Here is a 16243-nt window from a genome sequence, read left to right on the forward strand (position 1 = left end):
CAAAAGAACCACTCCATTTTCTTCATAATAACAACATAATTTTCCCTTACAATAACATAGGTATAATGCCTTGACAAAACTTTGAACTACAACATTGCTAAAAAAGCTGAACACAAGAAAATTCATGAAACTAATTTGATTTCTATAAACTAAACTGGCTACAAATAATGCTTAAAAGCAACAAAACATTAAAAGATAGTTTTATAAATCAAATTAATAAGAAAAATACAAAAATTTGAAAAGTTACCTTAATTAGATTAGCACTTTTTACACCACTGTTCATATTAAAACTAATATCTATTTTAGTGTCAGTTTTTGCATCTATCAATTTAACAATAGGGACCTATGAAAAAAAATAATAAGTAGCTATGATTATACTTGCATACATACAACTTAAAATACTTTGCTATGATCATACTTGCATACATACAACTTAAAATACTTTAAACTATTACTCAATGATGTAGTACATAATTCATAGCTGCCAGCCTCTAGTTATAAAAATGCAGAAGATAGACCAAAAAAAAAATATGCAGAAGAAATGCCTATAAATGCAGAAGATAGACCAAAAAAAAATATGCAGAAGAAATGCCTAAAAATGCAGAAGATTCGCAACTGCATACAAATTACTAATAAATTTATAAAAGAAGCGGATTTTAATTAAATATTTATTTATAAATCCACTATATCAGCATAAAAAAGCAATACTCAACTTTTTTTAAAACAAGAAAAGAAAATAATTTAAAAAAAAAATTATGACTAGCAACTTGATGATACAATATTCTTGATTAAAAGGGAAATATGTCATATTTTAAGACTTATAACAACATTAGTTCAATTACAATATAATAGTATGCACTTTATATAAACTCAAAAGAAATTATGAAAAAAGAATTACATTAAAAAAAATTTGTTCTTGTGGTGTTTTGTTGATTTTACGTGTCTGACCATATCAGTTTGACCACCATGCGATATGCTAGTCATTTTCACATACGTTGCAGCGTACATCATGTACTCCAAGATTCTATCTAGAAATAAATGGAAATTCAAGAGAATAGGACTCCTTAAAGGATGTTTGCATTGTTTTCGTTCAGCCATAATAAATTAACAAGATTAATCTAATGACCAAATAAATATTGCCATAAACCAATTGCTGTTTTGCTTTTACACAAGTCATTTTCTTTTAAAGTTTGCTTTCGCACCGACAAACAGGAAGTCACGTTATAACGGAAAGCGCTCTCGAAACATAAGCTGAATTCCTTCTCTCAGCGGTAGAAGAGAGGAGGCCACACTGAGCGATGTGACGTAAATGGAAGGAAACGGAGGATAACCGCAAGCGGGCTTTCTAAGGCCATTACAAGAGGAGCATCAATATCTGATTTAAAGAAAATACAGTCAAACCCCGCTATAGTGAACCTTCAACGGACCAAAATTTCGGTTCACTATAACCGGAAGTTCACTATATCCGTTGCGCAGGCAATTTCACTAATGGTTCCCAAACTCCTCCCTTTTATTACATTATATTCATATAAATGACTGAAAAATATTATGCAGTAGCAAAAAATGCGTTATTTTTCATCACTCTTCGTCTTGCGTACAAATAAAAATTTGTAATCTTTAGCTGATGAGCAATCCTCAACATCAGATATGGAAACACTTCCCGACTCTCAGATAATTTTTCCTGAATTTCTGTTATTCCGCTTTTTAAACCTGTCTAACCTGCCATTCGAGCACATAAAAGTAGTTTCTATAGATGGTTTTAAAAATCGGTATATGTATTTATTTTGAAATACAAATTTCAAAATTATTAAAGGAAAATGGGGGGGGGGGAAATCAGTCGAAGACAGAAAAAAGTTCATTATATCCAACTTCCTCACTTTTTTGGTTCACTATATCCACTAAAAATAACATTATACAAGTATAGCAAGGCACGGGACCGAACATTTCGTTCACTATATCCGGGAGTTCACTATAGCGGGGTTTGATTGTACTAGCTATTGGGCAGTTGGGTAAAATGAGGAAGATCTCATCTTCTACGCGTAAAAAATAGCTAAAATAAGTAAAAATGCGGAAGGGTTGGCAGCTATGATATTTTAAAGAACAATATTTTGATCAGAAGCCCAATAAATTCTACAGTAGTTGACATTGGCGAAATCATAATTTCAGTAAAATTACCGTAATTTTGGGAAGATACGCCACAGCATTTATGATTTTAAACCTTTCATTTAAGTAAGGTTGGCACATCTAATAGGACAGCTTATTTGGTGATTTTTTTTGAAGCTGAAAATTCAGATTTGTTGAATTTATTCTTTGAAATATAATGTCATGCTTCCCTTTCTTATCTTTTGTGGCTATCTATTTTTACATTTACAATCAATGATACTCCAGTTCCTAGCTCATAAGTCGCACACTGCGCGGCACTGAACTGTGGATGCTCAAGGCTAAAACTATCCGATTCAAAATTTAGGAATTTGCTTTCTCATGGAGGACTAACATTGTCAGAAATCCCATTAAAGTTTTATAACTCTCAACACATGAGTTATAGGTTTCTTACAGTTGTGACAGCTAAGTGAAGAGAATTATTTTGATTATTATGATATCCGACTGGGTGTAAATCGTCAATTTCGAAAGAAAATTTAGATTTTTTTTCCTTTCGTTATCCATACTTAAACTTCAGTTTATAAGCTTTCCAAAACCCTTTAAAATTATTATCTCTGAATTTTAGAAATGATTTTTTTTCATTTGTAAGCTGCTAGACAAAAGTAAAACCAGAAGTAAACTCACACAGGGGAAACTAAAACATAGTTTTGCTATGAGTATTTGAACCCTTATTTATCTGAGTAAATTACATTTTTATGACAAATAAAATTATTAATTATTTTTGCTGTCAGAATTTTCATGCACTTTATGTAGAATGTTATTGAGAAATTTTTAGAATGAGAAAATTTCCTTACACTAACAACCATTACGAAAAGTTTAGTATAGAATTATTTGACATTTAGAATGTAAATTTTGTAGAGATGTTTTGAACTAAAAGCCAAGATCTAAATTTGAATTCATTAATTTTATCAGACTTTAAGTAAGAATACTTAGAATTTTTCTTATACAATGTATTTAGTTCTATTAAGTATTTAGTTTTATTTCACTGTTTTTTTTCATTTAAATATTTTTTAAGATTTTAGTTTGAAACACAAGTTATTAAATGCATAAATTTCAAATTAATTTCTTTCTAGATCAATATCCCAGTATTGTTCTAGAAAAATAAATTGATCTTGAAATTTATGCACTACAATTTATTATAGAAGCTTAAATGTGACATGAAAAACTTTTAGTCAAATTTACCCTTAATTTGAAAAATATTTTATAAATTTTTAAACTTTTCTAAGAATTTATAATTTTAGAATCCTTGCTTACCAAACATAAAATTAATTTTTGCATTCTTAAGCAATAATTCTCATTAAAATATTTATTTTCATTTATTAATGGAATGCTTTGCTTAAAAAAATATACACCTGACACATTTCGTATTTAAAATACACTTTTAAAAACAAAATATAGGTAAAATTTCATTAATCACTGTCCCATGTCCCCAACATATATTTCCGAATTTTTTAAGTAATTTACTATATTATGAAAGAGTTACAGAGACAAGTGCATACATATTCTGATATAGTATGACTGTCTACTTGAATACGTATCATCAACATTTTTAGAATAATTTGTTCTTCACCTCATTTTCTCTGCATCTTTAACTCTTGTGTAATTACTGTCCTAAGTGCAAAAAGGGCCAATAAAACACTACTGATGGCTCTAGTTGAACAAAATATAACTTTCAGGTTACGAAGGATTATTTTCTTTACAGAACAGTACTCTTTTTTGCAGTACCATTCATTAAAGGGTCAATAAGCTTAATGTTACATTAAAAAACTCTTCCTAGTTATTAAAAGTTTTTTGATTTGTACAAAATGAATAGTTTAATTAAAGAAATGAAAATTAATGTTTTGTAATTACTGTCCTATAATTACTTTTAATGTGTTTGATTTATTTGGTTATGTTATTACATAATTAGTTCACTTTTTTGTTAACTTTCAAACAATAATGAAAAAACATTGTTAGTTAAGTATAAGAATTCTAAATTTTAAAACTTAAGAGCAAATTTAAGACTGCTATTAATATTATTGAGATAAAGTAAAAATAACCTACTTGCATGCATTTAGAGAGTTATGAATGCATTCTGTTTTGTGCTCGAGCTATAGTTTGATTTAGAGAATCAAAACAATAGGCTTTTTAAAGCTATGTATATTACTGTAAAGCTAAGCAAGCTAAAAGCATAAGTATATTTTTGTATTTATTTTTTTAATTTTGAATTGGATGTTTAGAAATAAACTGCAATGCTTTGAAGATATCTGCAATTTGCTTGTGGATAAATAGAGGAAAAGGAGAATGTCTAGACTGGTTTTATATTTTTGAGTCTTCTCCTATTTTTATTTTCATTATTAAGTATTCTATTAATGCAGAAACATTTCTTGTCATTATGCAATTGTTCAGTGGATTTCTACTAAAAAGTACTAAGGCTGTACTTCAAATCTCAATTTTTCTCATCTTCAGAGCAGAAAAAATTTTCTGTACACTAAAACTTAGATTTGATATTGAGATATCAAATAGAATTTCTTCTTATGAATGCCCCCCCCCCAAAAAAAAACACAAGCATTTTATAAAATTACTTACAGAAGCTTTGTCCAAAACTTTGATGGAGCTTGCCTTAGCAATATTGTTCTCTAATAGGGCTTTTTCTAGGGCTCTGAATGATATGTCCTTTTTCTCAATCACAACTAAGTCAATATCACTAATAAACAAAATATTAAATTAACTCATTTGTTGCAGAATAACTGATTATTAGCAAAGTATCAGAATAACAGACAGGGTTGCCAACTTTCCACACTTTCTGGCAAAACTTCTTCTAGTGGTAGCTAAATTTATGTTTGAATGTATTATTCTTTGTTTAGTAAATTTAATTTAAAGTTATTCTCCTCTTTACTGCATGTAAATGATCATGTTCATATGAAACAACACTTCATAACTTCATAGCAGCTTTATCATGGTGAGGCTTTTTTAAATTGATGGCAAAATTACCAAAAATTTTGAAAGCATAAGTATTTTATTGTCTACCACTCTATAAAATATTTTGCAAAAAGCAATGTAATTGGCAGCCCTGTAACAGATGAAAAATATAAAATTATGAAAAAATATATATTCTATTTACTCTTTGAAAACTAAGATTGTAATTCTCCATATATATTTATAAAAACTATTTATTATCATTATTTTGTCTAACAGCAGTTATGGCATAGTTTTAAATAGCATTATTTTCTCAGATGTGTATGTTTTGATATGAATCGAAATATTAATACAACATTTTCTGACAAATATAGAGTACTGAAATTATAAGTGACGTAATGTCTAGTTATAATTTTATCATGTGTTAGAAAACATTTTGTGAATAGGAATTTACTCAAGATGTATAATTAATGTTAAACTTTGTACAATGAATTATGGAACATGGCATTTTGTTTAATTTTCACATTTAATTAATTTGATAATTTTCTATTTTTTTTCTGTATAAAATTTCAGGTATTAAATTTATTATTTTTTACCTTAATATTGTTATGTTCATATGTTTTTTTTTATAAATTGTAACTAGAAGTTGCACTATTTTTTTAATTAATTATGGGCACAATTTTTTTTCTTTTGGGCACTGCATATTTAATTTTATTTATCTCATTTTGTATTTCCTTTAACTTTTAGTTTATTACATTAAGTTCAATAACACCATCCTAAATATTTCCCTTCTCCCCTGCTTCGAAAGTGAATTGTCCTACAGGTGAAAATGTGTGGACGACTGAAACGCCGTTTTTGCGCGGAGGAAAGCTTAAAAAAAACAAAACAAAAAAAAAAACATATTCTTTTCTTTTGCATGCCTTGCGTTTTATTCCCAAGATGTTCACAAACCTGCAGCTGCGGTACCATGACGAGGGTGGCCAGTCACGCGCTCGGACCATGGTTATTAAAAGATAATATTTTTTTATGTGCCCATACATACTTCTTTTAAATAATTTTATAATTATGATTATTCTCCATTCGATATTCGAACTGAAATGTCAATTATATGGCAGCCTTTATTAATATTTTCATTGTAAACTAATTTGAATAATTTATTCTTAATTTCTTTAAATAAATATTTAAACTAGATACATCAGATCGGATATGAGTTCTTTATTTCCCACACAATTCATTACTAAGGTTAACTATGTTTTCTTTCAGCTAATTGCAAAGGTTTATTTTAAAAATGCTAATTTTACTAGTCAATTTATTTTGGCTTAGTAGCCTTACGTATTTCGCTGTAATGGGTAATGAAAAGATATTAATTGTAAAAAAACTAACACAGTGCAATGTAATAATTAAATTTAATAAAGTTTTGTCAATTCCAATTACCGTTACAACAATATTAACCATATTTATATTTCATTCCCAAAAAGAGCATTTAAAAATAAAGGACAGACTTAAAGAATTGTGTTAAAAAAATTGTAACTTATTCGAAGATTATTTGATTAAGCTAATGAAGTTGTGAGAGATTAATACACTAAAATAAAATCTATTTAAATTGCTTTGCAGATTTGTTGGCCAAACAAAGTATCTAAATCACTAAATGATTACTCATTTTAAGATAAATTATTTTGTTAATATAATTAGCGATAGATATGAAAAACTAACATTTGTATTAGATATTAACTATTACTTTAACTATATTATTAATTATATTATGAATTATTCATTAACTAATTATTATTCTACAAAAACAATATATAACTTATTACAATAAACAATAATTATGAAAAAAAAATATTTTCATTCTATGAACTTCAAGTTTATTATTAAAGATACAAATATAATTAAATTTTACCAGTCCCCTCCCCCCTTACAAAAAAAAGCTATCCTAGCTTTCCTTTTTTGTAGGACCCATTATATGTGGAAGTTCACTTCCTTTGCGAATAACAATACTTATAAAAAAAATAATAACAAATTATTTCATATTATTTGTAATTACTGTCTTTTTTTTCCCATATCTAATAGTAATCTTAGGTTTGACAGCCTATTTAGCCAACATTGATTTGAAAGAAAAAAGTACAAATGTAATATACAAGAAAAGTAAGATTCAAAACAATCATATTAATATTTATACCTAGTTGGCAAATAGAGACCAGTTCGAAAGCTTCCATACACTTCGACCTACACAAAATAAGAAAAGAAAATGTGCTGTAATATAGTTCATGCTTAGCTTCTTTATTTAACCTATTTTTTTCTCACTACCTATACTCCAAATTTATATTTTTAATTATTTCTTTTATTTATTTATTTTAGTAGCAAGTTGCTAGTTCGCAGAACCAAGGTTCATTTTAACTGAAGAAAACCTCCATCCTGAAAAAAAAAGGGAATGGATCTTAGAAGATTCATAATATTCCATGCTTTTTTATTAAAAAAATTTAAATTAAAAAAAAAAAAAAACAATTGAACTCAGAGCCTGACTAAGGCAGGGGCCATTTTGAGCTAAAACAATTGAGGCAAAATGCAAAAATTTCAGTTGTTCTTAAGTTGAGTAAAGTGAATGGTCGAGGATGTTTTTCTTCCTGCGTGTCCAAAGAAAACTTTAATATTTTGTTATTTACTTTGAAGTCCTTTAAATCGTAAATGGGTGGGGAAAGAACAAATTCTTTATTTTTTCCTGTGAATGGGAAAGAATCAGTGGTTTTCAATATGCAGTCGTCAATCCAATGTAAAGAAGCGACATGCTGCTTTTGTTTTCACTTTAATTTATGAGGAGGAAATGCATAGCACGTCCTTGTCAGTGAACAGAAGGTGGAAGGCATTCTGGGTTTTAAGATTTTTTTTATAGAGGGAGAAAAAAAAAGGTGATATATTCAAATATAACAAACATATTTATTAAGAGAAAATAGAAGCCCTCTTAAGCCTGAAATTTGCTTTTCTAAGCAATTAGTTTTCATTGCTTTTGTATTTATTTAATCAAGTTTGACACTTTTCATTTCTTTTAACAAAGTACGCTATTCATTAAGTCCCCTCTAAGATGAGTTTTCCCATGAGACAAATTCCACAATGTAGTTTTGATATACAATATATATTTCACAGTATTTATCTATAAGTAGAACACACAAAGCAAAAAAGAGAAAAAATATTTATAGTACCTGTGCATGAGGCCATATAGAAAGAATTATGTTTGTTATTCGTTCTACTACTTCAAGTCTAACATTGTGTTCAGCAAAATTTGGTGATATATACTGATAAAATTCTTCTATTTCTTCATGTAAACTAAAAAAAAAAAAATTAAAGCATTGATTTCAATCAAAGATTTCAGTGATGATCAAATTTATCAATAACAAAAGACAGAGCTACATATTTTATGATTTGCAGATTTAAATTTAAATAACCAATTTTGATTGCAATATCTGCAAAAGAAAAATGATTAATAGAAATTTTATAACAAGTTAGGTACATCAATTGGATTTACTAAATTGTTGAAAAACATTATCTCCTTGCACAACAACTAAAAGTTATTGTAGGACAGAGTTCCCACTCAATTTCAGAAAAAAAAATTCACTGACTTTTCCAGGTAAATTTCAATGAAAATCCATACCATATTTTATCTATACTACGAAATTTTTCATCAGAAAATTGATTCTTTTATTTGTTATGCCAGGTATTCGATTTTTTGTGAAAAATAAATATCATTATATAAGGAAGGAAGCATTTAAGTATGTCTAAAATTTAAAATTTTTACAATAAATAATTGTAATAGATGTTAGTATTATTTAACTCGAATGTCAATAATCAAATATTGTTACTGACAATTTCAGACTGGTTTTTTTTCCCAGGAATAATGAAGGAATTTTCCAGGCTTTTGTAAGAAAATTGCAACCTTCCCTGATTTTTGGAGTCAAAATAAAATTCCCTGAGAATTCCAGGTTTTCCCTATTCTCCCTGACCCGTGGGAACCCTGGTAGGATTACTACTGAAAACTATCTTGCTTATAAATAAAGTGTATCACAGGATGTACAGGATTTTCTATGCCAAAATTTCCTGATCAACGGATTCATTTTCCCTGACTAAGCTCACACAACATATTAAACATTTACAAGTTCTTATAATTATTGAAAGCACTGGCAAAAACAAGCGAGTGAAATATTTTACAAATAAAGAAGAAATCTTATTAAAAAAATTATTATAATCCATATATTGATGGTGTGATTCATGAAAAAATACATGACATTTCAGTAGGAAAAAAGCATAAGAGAATTAAGGACCATATACATATATATTCATTTATTGTTCTCAATTTCAGAGTATAGAAAGTTATAAATTGTAATTAAAATTTTCATAAATGAAAAGAAATAGATGCCTTTCTTACTAATCCCACTTTATGAAATTTTAATGCATAAAGTATAAATGAATGAAAAGAATCAAAATTATAAGCCATATTATTTTATGAAATAAAAATGTCAAATCAATAAATAAAACTAATCAATAAATAAACTAATAAGTCTACTAATCAATAAATAAAACTTATAATTTCAAGAAAATTAATTAAAAAGTTTAATTCTTCTTTACCAATAACGCTAGTGTGAATCGATAGGTGTGATTTTAAAATCTTGTGAATATGAAATGCGATATCTTAAATCTAAATTGCTAGGAAACAAACTGTGAGTGATTTTAGAATTGTGTGAATACGAATAACGTTTTTTTTTCCTTTTAAATATGAAATGCGGTTGATTTGACTCAGAAACCAAGATTAAATTATAAGTAGTTTGTACCAGTTCAATATAAATAGCAAAACTCTGATTTAAAAAAAAGTGCAATTATGATTCATAAATCACGGAATATTAATCATAAATTGTGACAGGTATTTTGTACATAGCATCAATACAATTTACAATTCATACTTCAAAGTTAATTAGAAGCGAATTTGGAGAATTAAACTTTGACAATTAACAATAAAGACATTGATCATTCATTTTAGTAAAATAAAAATAACAAAAAGTTTATAATAATAATGTTAATGCAACATGCTTATTTAAAATTCTAAGAATCCTTCAATATCCTACAATAATTATACAAAAATAAAGTTTATTAGAGAGAAATGTTGAGCAGAGGCAGTATAGCCGAACCTTAAAGAGAATTTTCTTAAAATCTCAATATTAATTATTATACATACCAGTACACTTTTCTTTAAATTTAGTAGTTATTTGATGATATAAAACTATTATTAATTTACCAAATTTTCAGTTATTGAATCAGATTTTTCTAAAATTAACTGTGAATGGAAAGATATGTTTATAGATACGTGTGCGTACATAGATATAGATAAGTGTGTATAGAAATTTTGAGCACTTATATATATTGTATATTTTTTTATCATAGATTGTATACATGTAAAATGTATAATCAAATTACATATTCTTTGAGCCTAATCTACAAATCAGTATATTGTAACAATCAGAACTTCTATTGTATAATAATGAATTTAAAAAAAAATTTACGATAGTGACAATCTTTTTGCAAACAGCTTTCACATGCTCAATATTATTATTTATATCTGTTTATTGGTGTTGGAAAAGAAAAAAATACTGCCCATCTGGATAGATGATTAACAAAGTTGCGTTCTTTGTTCCCTCATCAAGATCATTGGAGTGGAAAAAACAGCAAGTACCTAATCCACTTGTAATGGAAAGCACTTTTGCCTCTCAATCAAAGTACCAGCAGTGTGTTTTGATAATTTTCTCCTGATCAGTGAACGAATTCCTCTACTTTTCCAGAAACAGCAAACTACTCTTTCAAAAATGGCTTTTGAAAAAATAGTAAAAATAATCATTTAAATTTTACATAATTTGCTTAACTGCTACAGCACTTTAAAATTATAAAAGACTATAATCAGGCAAAGGCTCAGGAGAAAAAAAGGTAAGACCAATTAAAAAATTAAAACTTTCCATTGGCAACCTTCTTTACAAATACAGTAGAGCGCTGATTATCTGAACCCTTATTATCTGAACGTCCAATTATCCGAAACACGTTTATCGTTTCTTAAGGGATACAAAAATAAAATTTTAAGAAAAAGTATTTTGTGAAACTATCGTTTTTCATAAAGTTGAATTTGTGAAACTACCGTTTTTCCTAAAGTTGAATTTGTGAAGGTACCGCTAAACGGTAGTAAATTAGGCCTGGGCAGACCCCTGCAAGCTAAATATTTTTTTTAAAAACAGAGATAAAATGAAAGAAGTAAGATATTTTTAATTAATTACACTAGTTTGTATAGATAAGAACAATATGGAGCAGCAATTTTTACCTTTTGAAACAGCTTTTAATTTTATAAGTGTTAAGAACAATAATTTTAAACTACTTAGGAATTGATACTTATAAGTATCAATTCCTCAACTTTTACAGCCAAATATAATTTTATTACTATTTCGAATAAATCTTACTCTGAAAACTGAGATGGACACAGTAGGCCTTGGCCCTCAAAGGCTGTCGCGCCGCTGAGTTTAGCATGCAAATAAAAACTAAAATAATTCTAAAGGCAAGTATTATTTTAAGAAATTTAAAGTCATGTCTGTAATTTTAGAGACATGAAAATATCTAATAAGTCAATGAGACTTAATACAAGTCTTAATAGGTAACGAATATTTCTATCACATTTGCTATTATAGGGTGACCTGGGGTAATTCCTGATCAAAAAACGCAAACATCTATTTTGTGAAAAAACTGTTCAAAATAGAATTTTAATATTTACTGGAAGTTTGAGGCTATATGAGATGAGTCCTATGCCAACTTCTTTTGTTTGAAAATTTAATTAGAATTTAAAAAGATTTTAAATTTTTAGTGATCAGGAATTACCGCTAGTCTTGATCATTTCTGGAGTATTTCCTGATCACTTCTGGGGTAATTACTGATCACCAGTTTTTATTGTAAAGGGGCTGTTTAAAAATAATTGTATAATGGTAATTAACAAATAAGACATCAAGATCAAAAAATAAACCAAAAAGATATGTTTAAGCAGCTAATAAAACGACTTATTTAAAAGCAAGAAGAACGATTAACACTTTAAATCTTCAAAAATCTTTGCATCATGTTTTACATTTTAGGCAATCAGCCAACTCATTCTCATGTTCTTCTGAAATATAAGAGAGTTCCCACATGGGTTACTTTTGCTGGATTTTTTAACTTCATTAAGGGAAAGTGTAAAGTTAAGTAAGGTATGCCAACAGCTCTGGTAGCAGCTCTCACAATGAAATTTTTATTTTCAATCATTGAAAGAAATTCACTAATTTTGTTTTTCAGAAGCTTAGTATCCTTTTTAGGCTTATAATTTCTCACCATATTTATACTCAGCTAATTTATGAACTTAAAAATTATTCTAACGATGTACACACATAAAATTAAGATAGAAGCAAGGTAAGACAAACCAGAAATAGTGCAAATCAGAATACAGTCTTGTATACAGCTAAAAACAAATTTTGTTCAAAACAAAAATTCCACTTAATAAATATGAACTGTTATTTAAGAAAAGACAATTAGCTAGTTATAAGCTATTTTATATACTATTTATAAGAAGAAATTACAATGATCAGGAATTACCCCAGTGATCAATAATTACCCCATCTGTAGGGGGCAACATTTGATCTAGTTTCCTATAACCAATTATAATGTTTACAGTTGATGTGAAACAATTAAACAAAAGCTTACACTACTTTTATATCAAAGAAAAAGAAAGTAACTCAAGATATTTATTATTAAGAGAATGAGGGAGATCTTTGCAGAAATATGCACATTTTGAAACCCATCTTTGAAATGGAAAATACAGAAAGCAGTTTAAAAGATACTTATTTTGTTAGATTAAACAAAAAATTATTATTAAGTAAACATAGTTATACTTTAGTAAAGTGTACAAGCATTCTTGTCCATGTCTCAAATTTAGAAAAAAATAATTTTTTTAAAATAAAACTTAGGTGATCATTATTTACCCCAGAAACAGAGTGATTGTGAATTACCTCGGGTCACCCTAATACATTGATATTATATGTGTGATTTGAATTTCATAAAAAATTTTAAGTTAGATTTTTTATTAAATAGTAACTAATTCAATGACATCAAAAGCACAGATGTTTATTAAGGAAGAAAAACGCTGAAAAGGCTGGCTCTTTTTAATAAAAACCGGTCGCCCAAGAATTTAAAAAAAAAAACAGCTTTTCTGCGACTCTTCATGCAAAAATTTAAGAAAAAATATGCAATAGATTCTTTGAGAGTTGCTACTAGTTTTAAATCTTTCAAGCTGGTCCACAATTAAGCTATATTTTTTTCTTGTGTACAGTGACACTTCTTTAAATTTCTGCAACTTTTTTAAGGGGGTATTAATACAGAAAACTTCAAAAGATATTGTGAAAATAAATGTCACGAATAAATTATCCAGAAAAGCAACTTCAGCTCTTTTTTTTTCATCCATAACATAAGAATGAGTCTGTCACAATAATCATAGTGTTTTACAATAGCAAAAGAAAAGAGAAAGATCTTCATATTTATACCTACACCAAAATAAATGCCAACATTTAAGCAAAATTCTACAAGAAAAAAAAACGGAACAACTCGTAGGATATACATAAATAGTTTTTTACAAGTTTACAATTCATTAGTTACATCCTCAAACAAAACTGGCTTAAACCATTAAGGAAACCTTCCTGTTTTCATTCGTTATTCTTTCATAGGTGGGATTAGATATTTGCCTGAATAGTACTTTTTACATTCTGATGACAAAAGGGATTAGTATTTTAGTCAACAAAAAAAAAAAAGGCAATTCCCTTTACAGTTTTAAATATGTATATAGCATTCTAATGTTAGTATGATCATAAATTCCGACTTATTTTACAATTTAAGTTATGGAAAAGAAAATTGAAACGAACATTACTTTGATTGTTTCAGTTGGCATAGTCTAAATGTGCAAAGAGAATAGTAAATCAAAATAGCATATAAAAGTAGAATAAAGATATACCCTAGTGTGCCATAACTGTACATTTTATTTTCTGTTTTCCATGGTGTTCCACCACATTGTAGAGTCAATTCTATGTTTTGATTTAAAGCAAATGTGCAAGCTTTATTTTCTTTCCTTAACAGAGTTTTTCGATCTTCTGAACTACTCACAGTACTTTGATGACAACTCCAAATTTCAGACCACAACCGTAGTGCCGGACCTTTCTGTTCAGGTTGAAACCAACCAACAGCTGGATCCATCAATATATTACCGCTGTATCTTTGAAATCGTACTCTCTTTATAGCAAGCTGCGGCGTCTTTCTTTTCATATAAATAAAAAACTACACAGGAATCAGGACCACTCTTATTCCATGCTCGATTATGCAGCCATGCTGTTTGCTTCCGTGCTACGCTTATAGCTTATGTAGATCAATTGTTTTAGGTACCTTCTAAAGCGTAAATGCAGGGCCATTTCAGTTGCGGTAGTGGAAAACCTGATTAGTGCCTTTTTCGTGGGAAAATTTTTTCCTCCGAATTCTCAATATCATTTGATCATTCGTGAACCACATTCAGTGAAAAAGGTCCTTAAATGACTAACACCCTATTTATACTAGGACAAAAAAAAAGTATCTGAAAGCAGTCTTCTGACGTCACAAGTCAGATAAAAGCTTGTCAAACTTTCAAAGTTAGATGGTGTTTTCTACACTAGGTGACGCTACAAGCTCTGTACCTCCCGTATGAACGTGTTTTTGTATCCGGTGAATTTTAGAGCATTTGGCTTAATTTGTTCACAAATAATTAAATAGTGAAAAGATAAATAAGTGATTAGAAAGATAATGAGAACTTAAAATTCATATTTGAATAAAAATTCTTGTAAGACATTTTATTACCTCGACAACAATGTTCTAATTGCGAATTTCAAATCTAAATGATAATTTGCAAAATAAATTTTGTTTCGCCACTTCAATTAAACATTGTAAATTCTGACATTAAAGAATGCACGACGCAACAATATCAATAAGTATTAAACAAGTCAAAAGAAGCCAAAACAGGACAGTTTTCACTTAAATTTCAACATAACTATTTAATAGCATTAATACCTTATGAAATGCAGCTCATTTAAGCTCTGGAATTATATTATCTATTTATTTTCTTGAAAACAAAATAATTTGTTTGAAAATATAGCCTAAGCACAATAAATTGTAATAATCAGCTGTAAGCTTTCTAACCAAAAAAAGTGAAGGTAAGGAGCTCGATATTTGTTTTCGTTTACATTTGTATCGAAAACCTCATCAAGAGGCGAAAAATAACCACATTATGAAAAGGGCCAATCATCACTCGCCTGAATGCAATGTTTGCCTGAAACCTTGTTTCCACTACCAACTTAAGAAAGCTTAAAATTTCAATCAACCGGTTTACGAAAGATTAAATATATGCTTTACAGTCACTCGAAAAAATACCTGAGTACCGTGGCCCCTTCAAAAAAACTCACTAACGCAAACGACAAGGTCCACGGTGTGTTTGAATCTTGGAAAATTCTCACTGCACTCAAATGACCACCGCGCATCCCCGCGACCGGTTGCATCGCATCCGCTGAGGATTGATTTGCAAACACAATAATGTGTTTGGAAATCTGTTGTAAAAAATTTTTATTCGTTCAAATAGCAAAATTTTCAAATTTAGGCAATACACGTGTTGTACAACAATGGGGGTGTACAAGTCATTTACAAACATGTAGCGATTCCCTTGAGCAACCATCTGGAAAATCTATTTTTGTCTCAACACCCAAAATTGTGCCTCTTCAGTTGTTAAGTTTTATTAAAATTATATTAAGTTTTTACAATCCTCATCCTTGTTCTTTCCACATATTGGAGTCATAAGAAAAAGTTATGTGATTAGAGGTAAACAATCGACCCTTTAAAACCTCTGAATTGGTGACCGGACTATGAAATAATAAAATTTCTGATTCAGAACAATGGGTGACGCCGCAGCCGTAGTCATCCCTCCTTTCATCCGAGCTGACCCCGCCCTTTGCTCCTTTAAGCTGGAGTCGACGTTTACGTTTGCAGCTCCTAAAGCAATCTCAGAAGCGAAGACAAAATATAATTACGTTATCGCTCATTTGCCACCGAAATCGGCGACGATCGTGAGAGACGT

The 16243-nt window shown here is 28.8% G+C and overlaps 1 protein-coding gene across 2 annotated transcripts in view; it reads right to left on the reverse strand.

Moving 5' to 3' along the window:
• The window catches only part of LOC107446301 (terminal nucleotidyltransferase 4B), a 36360-nt gene extending 21611 nt beyond the window's left edge, over positions 1 to 14749 (reverse strand). For both annotated transcript variants that reach the window (XM_043045443.3, XM_016060913.4), the window contains exons 1-5: positions 14108 to 14749; positions 8259 to 8382; positions 7241 to 7287; positions 4729 to 4846; positions 248 to 343 (exon numbers count right to left, since the gene is read on the reverse strand). In XM_043045443.3, the coding sequence (XP_042901377.1) occupies positions 248 to 343; positions 4729 to 4846; positions 7241 to 7287; positions 8259 to 8382; positions 14108 to 14415 (693 nt within the window). In that variant the 5' untranslated portion in view covers positions 14416 to 14749. The remainder of the gene's footprint in view (positions 1 to 247; positions 344 to 4728; positions 4847 to 7240; positions 7288 to 8258; positions 8383 to 14107) is intronic.
• Between the last annotated feature and the right edge of the window lie 1494 nt (positions 14750 to 16243).

Source organism: Parasteatoda tepidariorum, chromosome 11 (assembly GCF_982258835.1).
Source record: "Parasteatoda tepidariorum strain Cologne lab strain chromosome 11, Ptep-v5.0, whole genome shotgun sequence".
Lineage (NCBI taxonomy): Eukaryota > Metazoa > Arthropoda > Arachnida > Araneae > Theridiidae > Parasteatoda > Parasteatoda tepidariorum.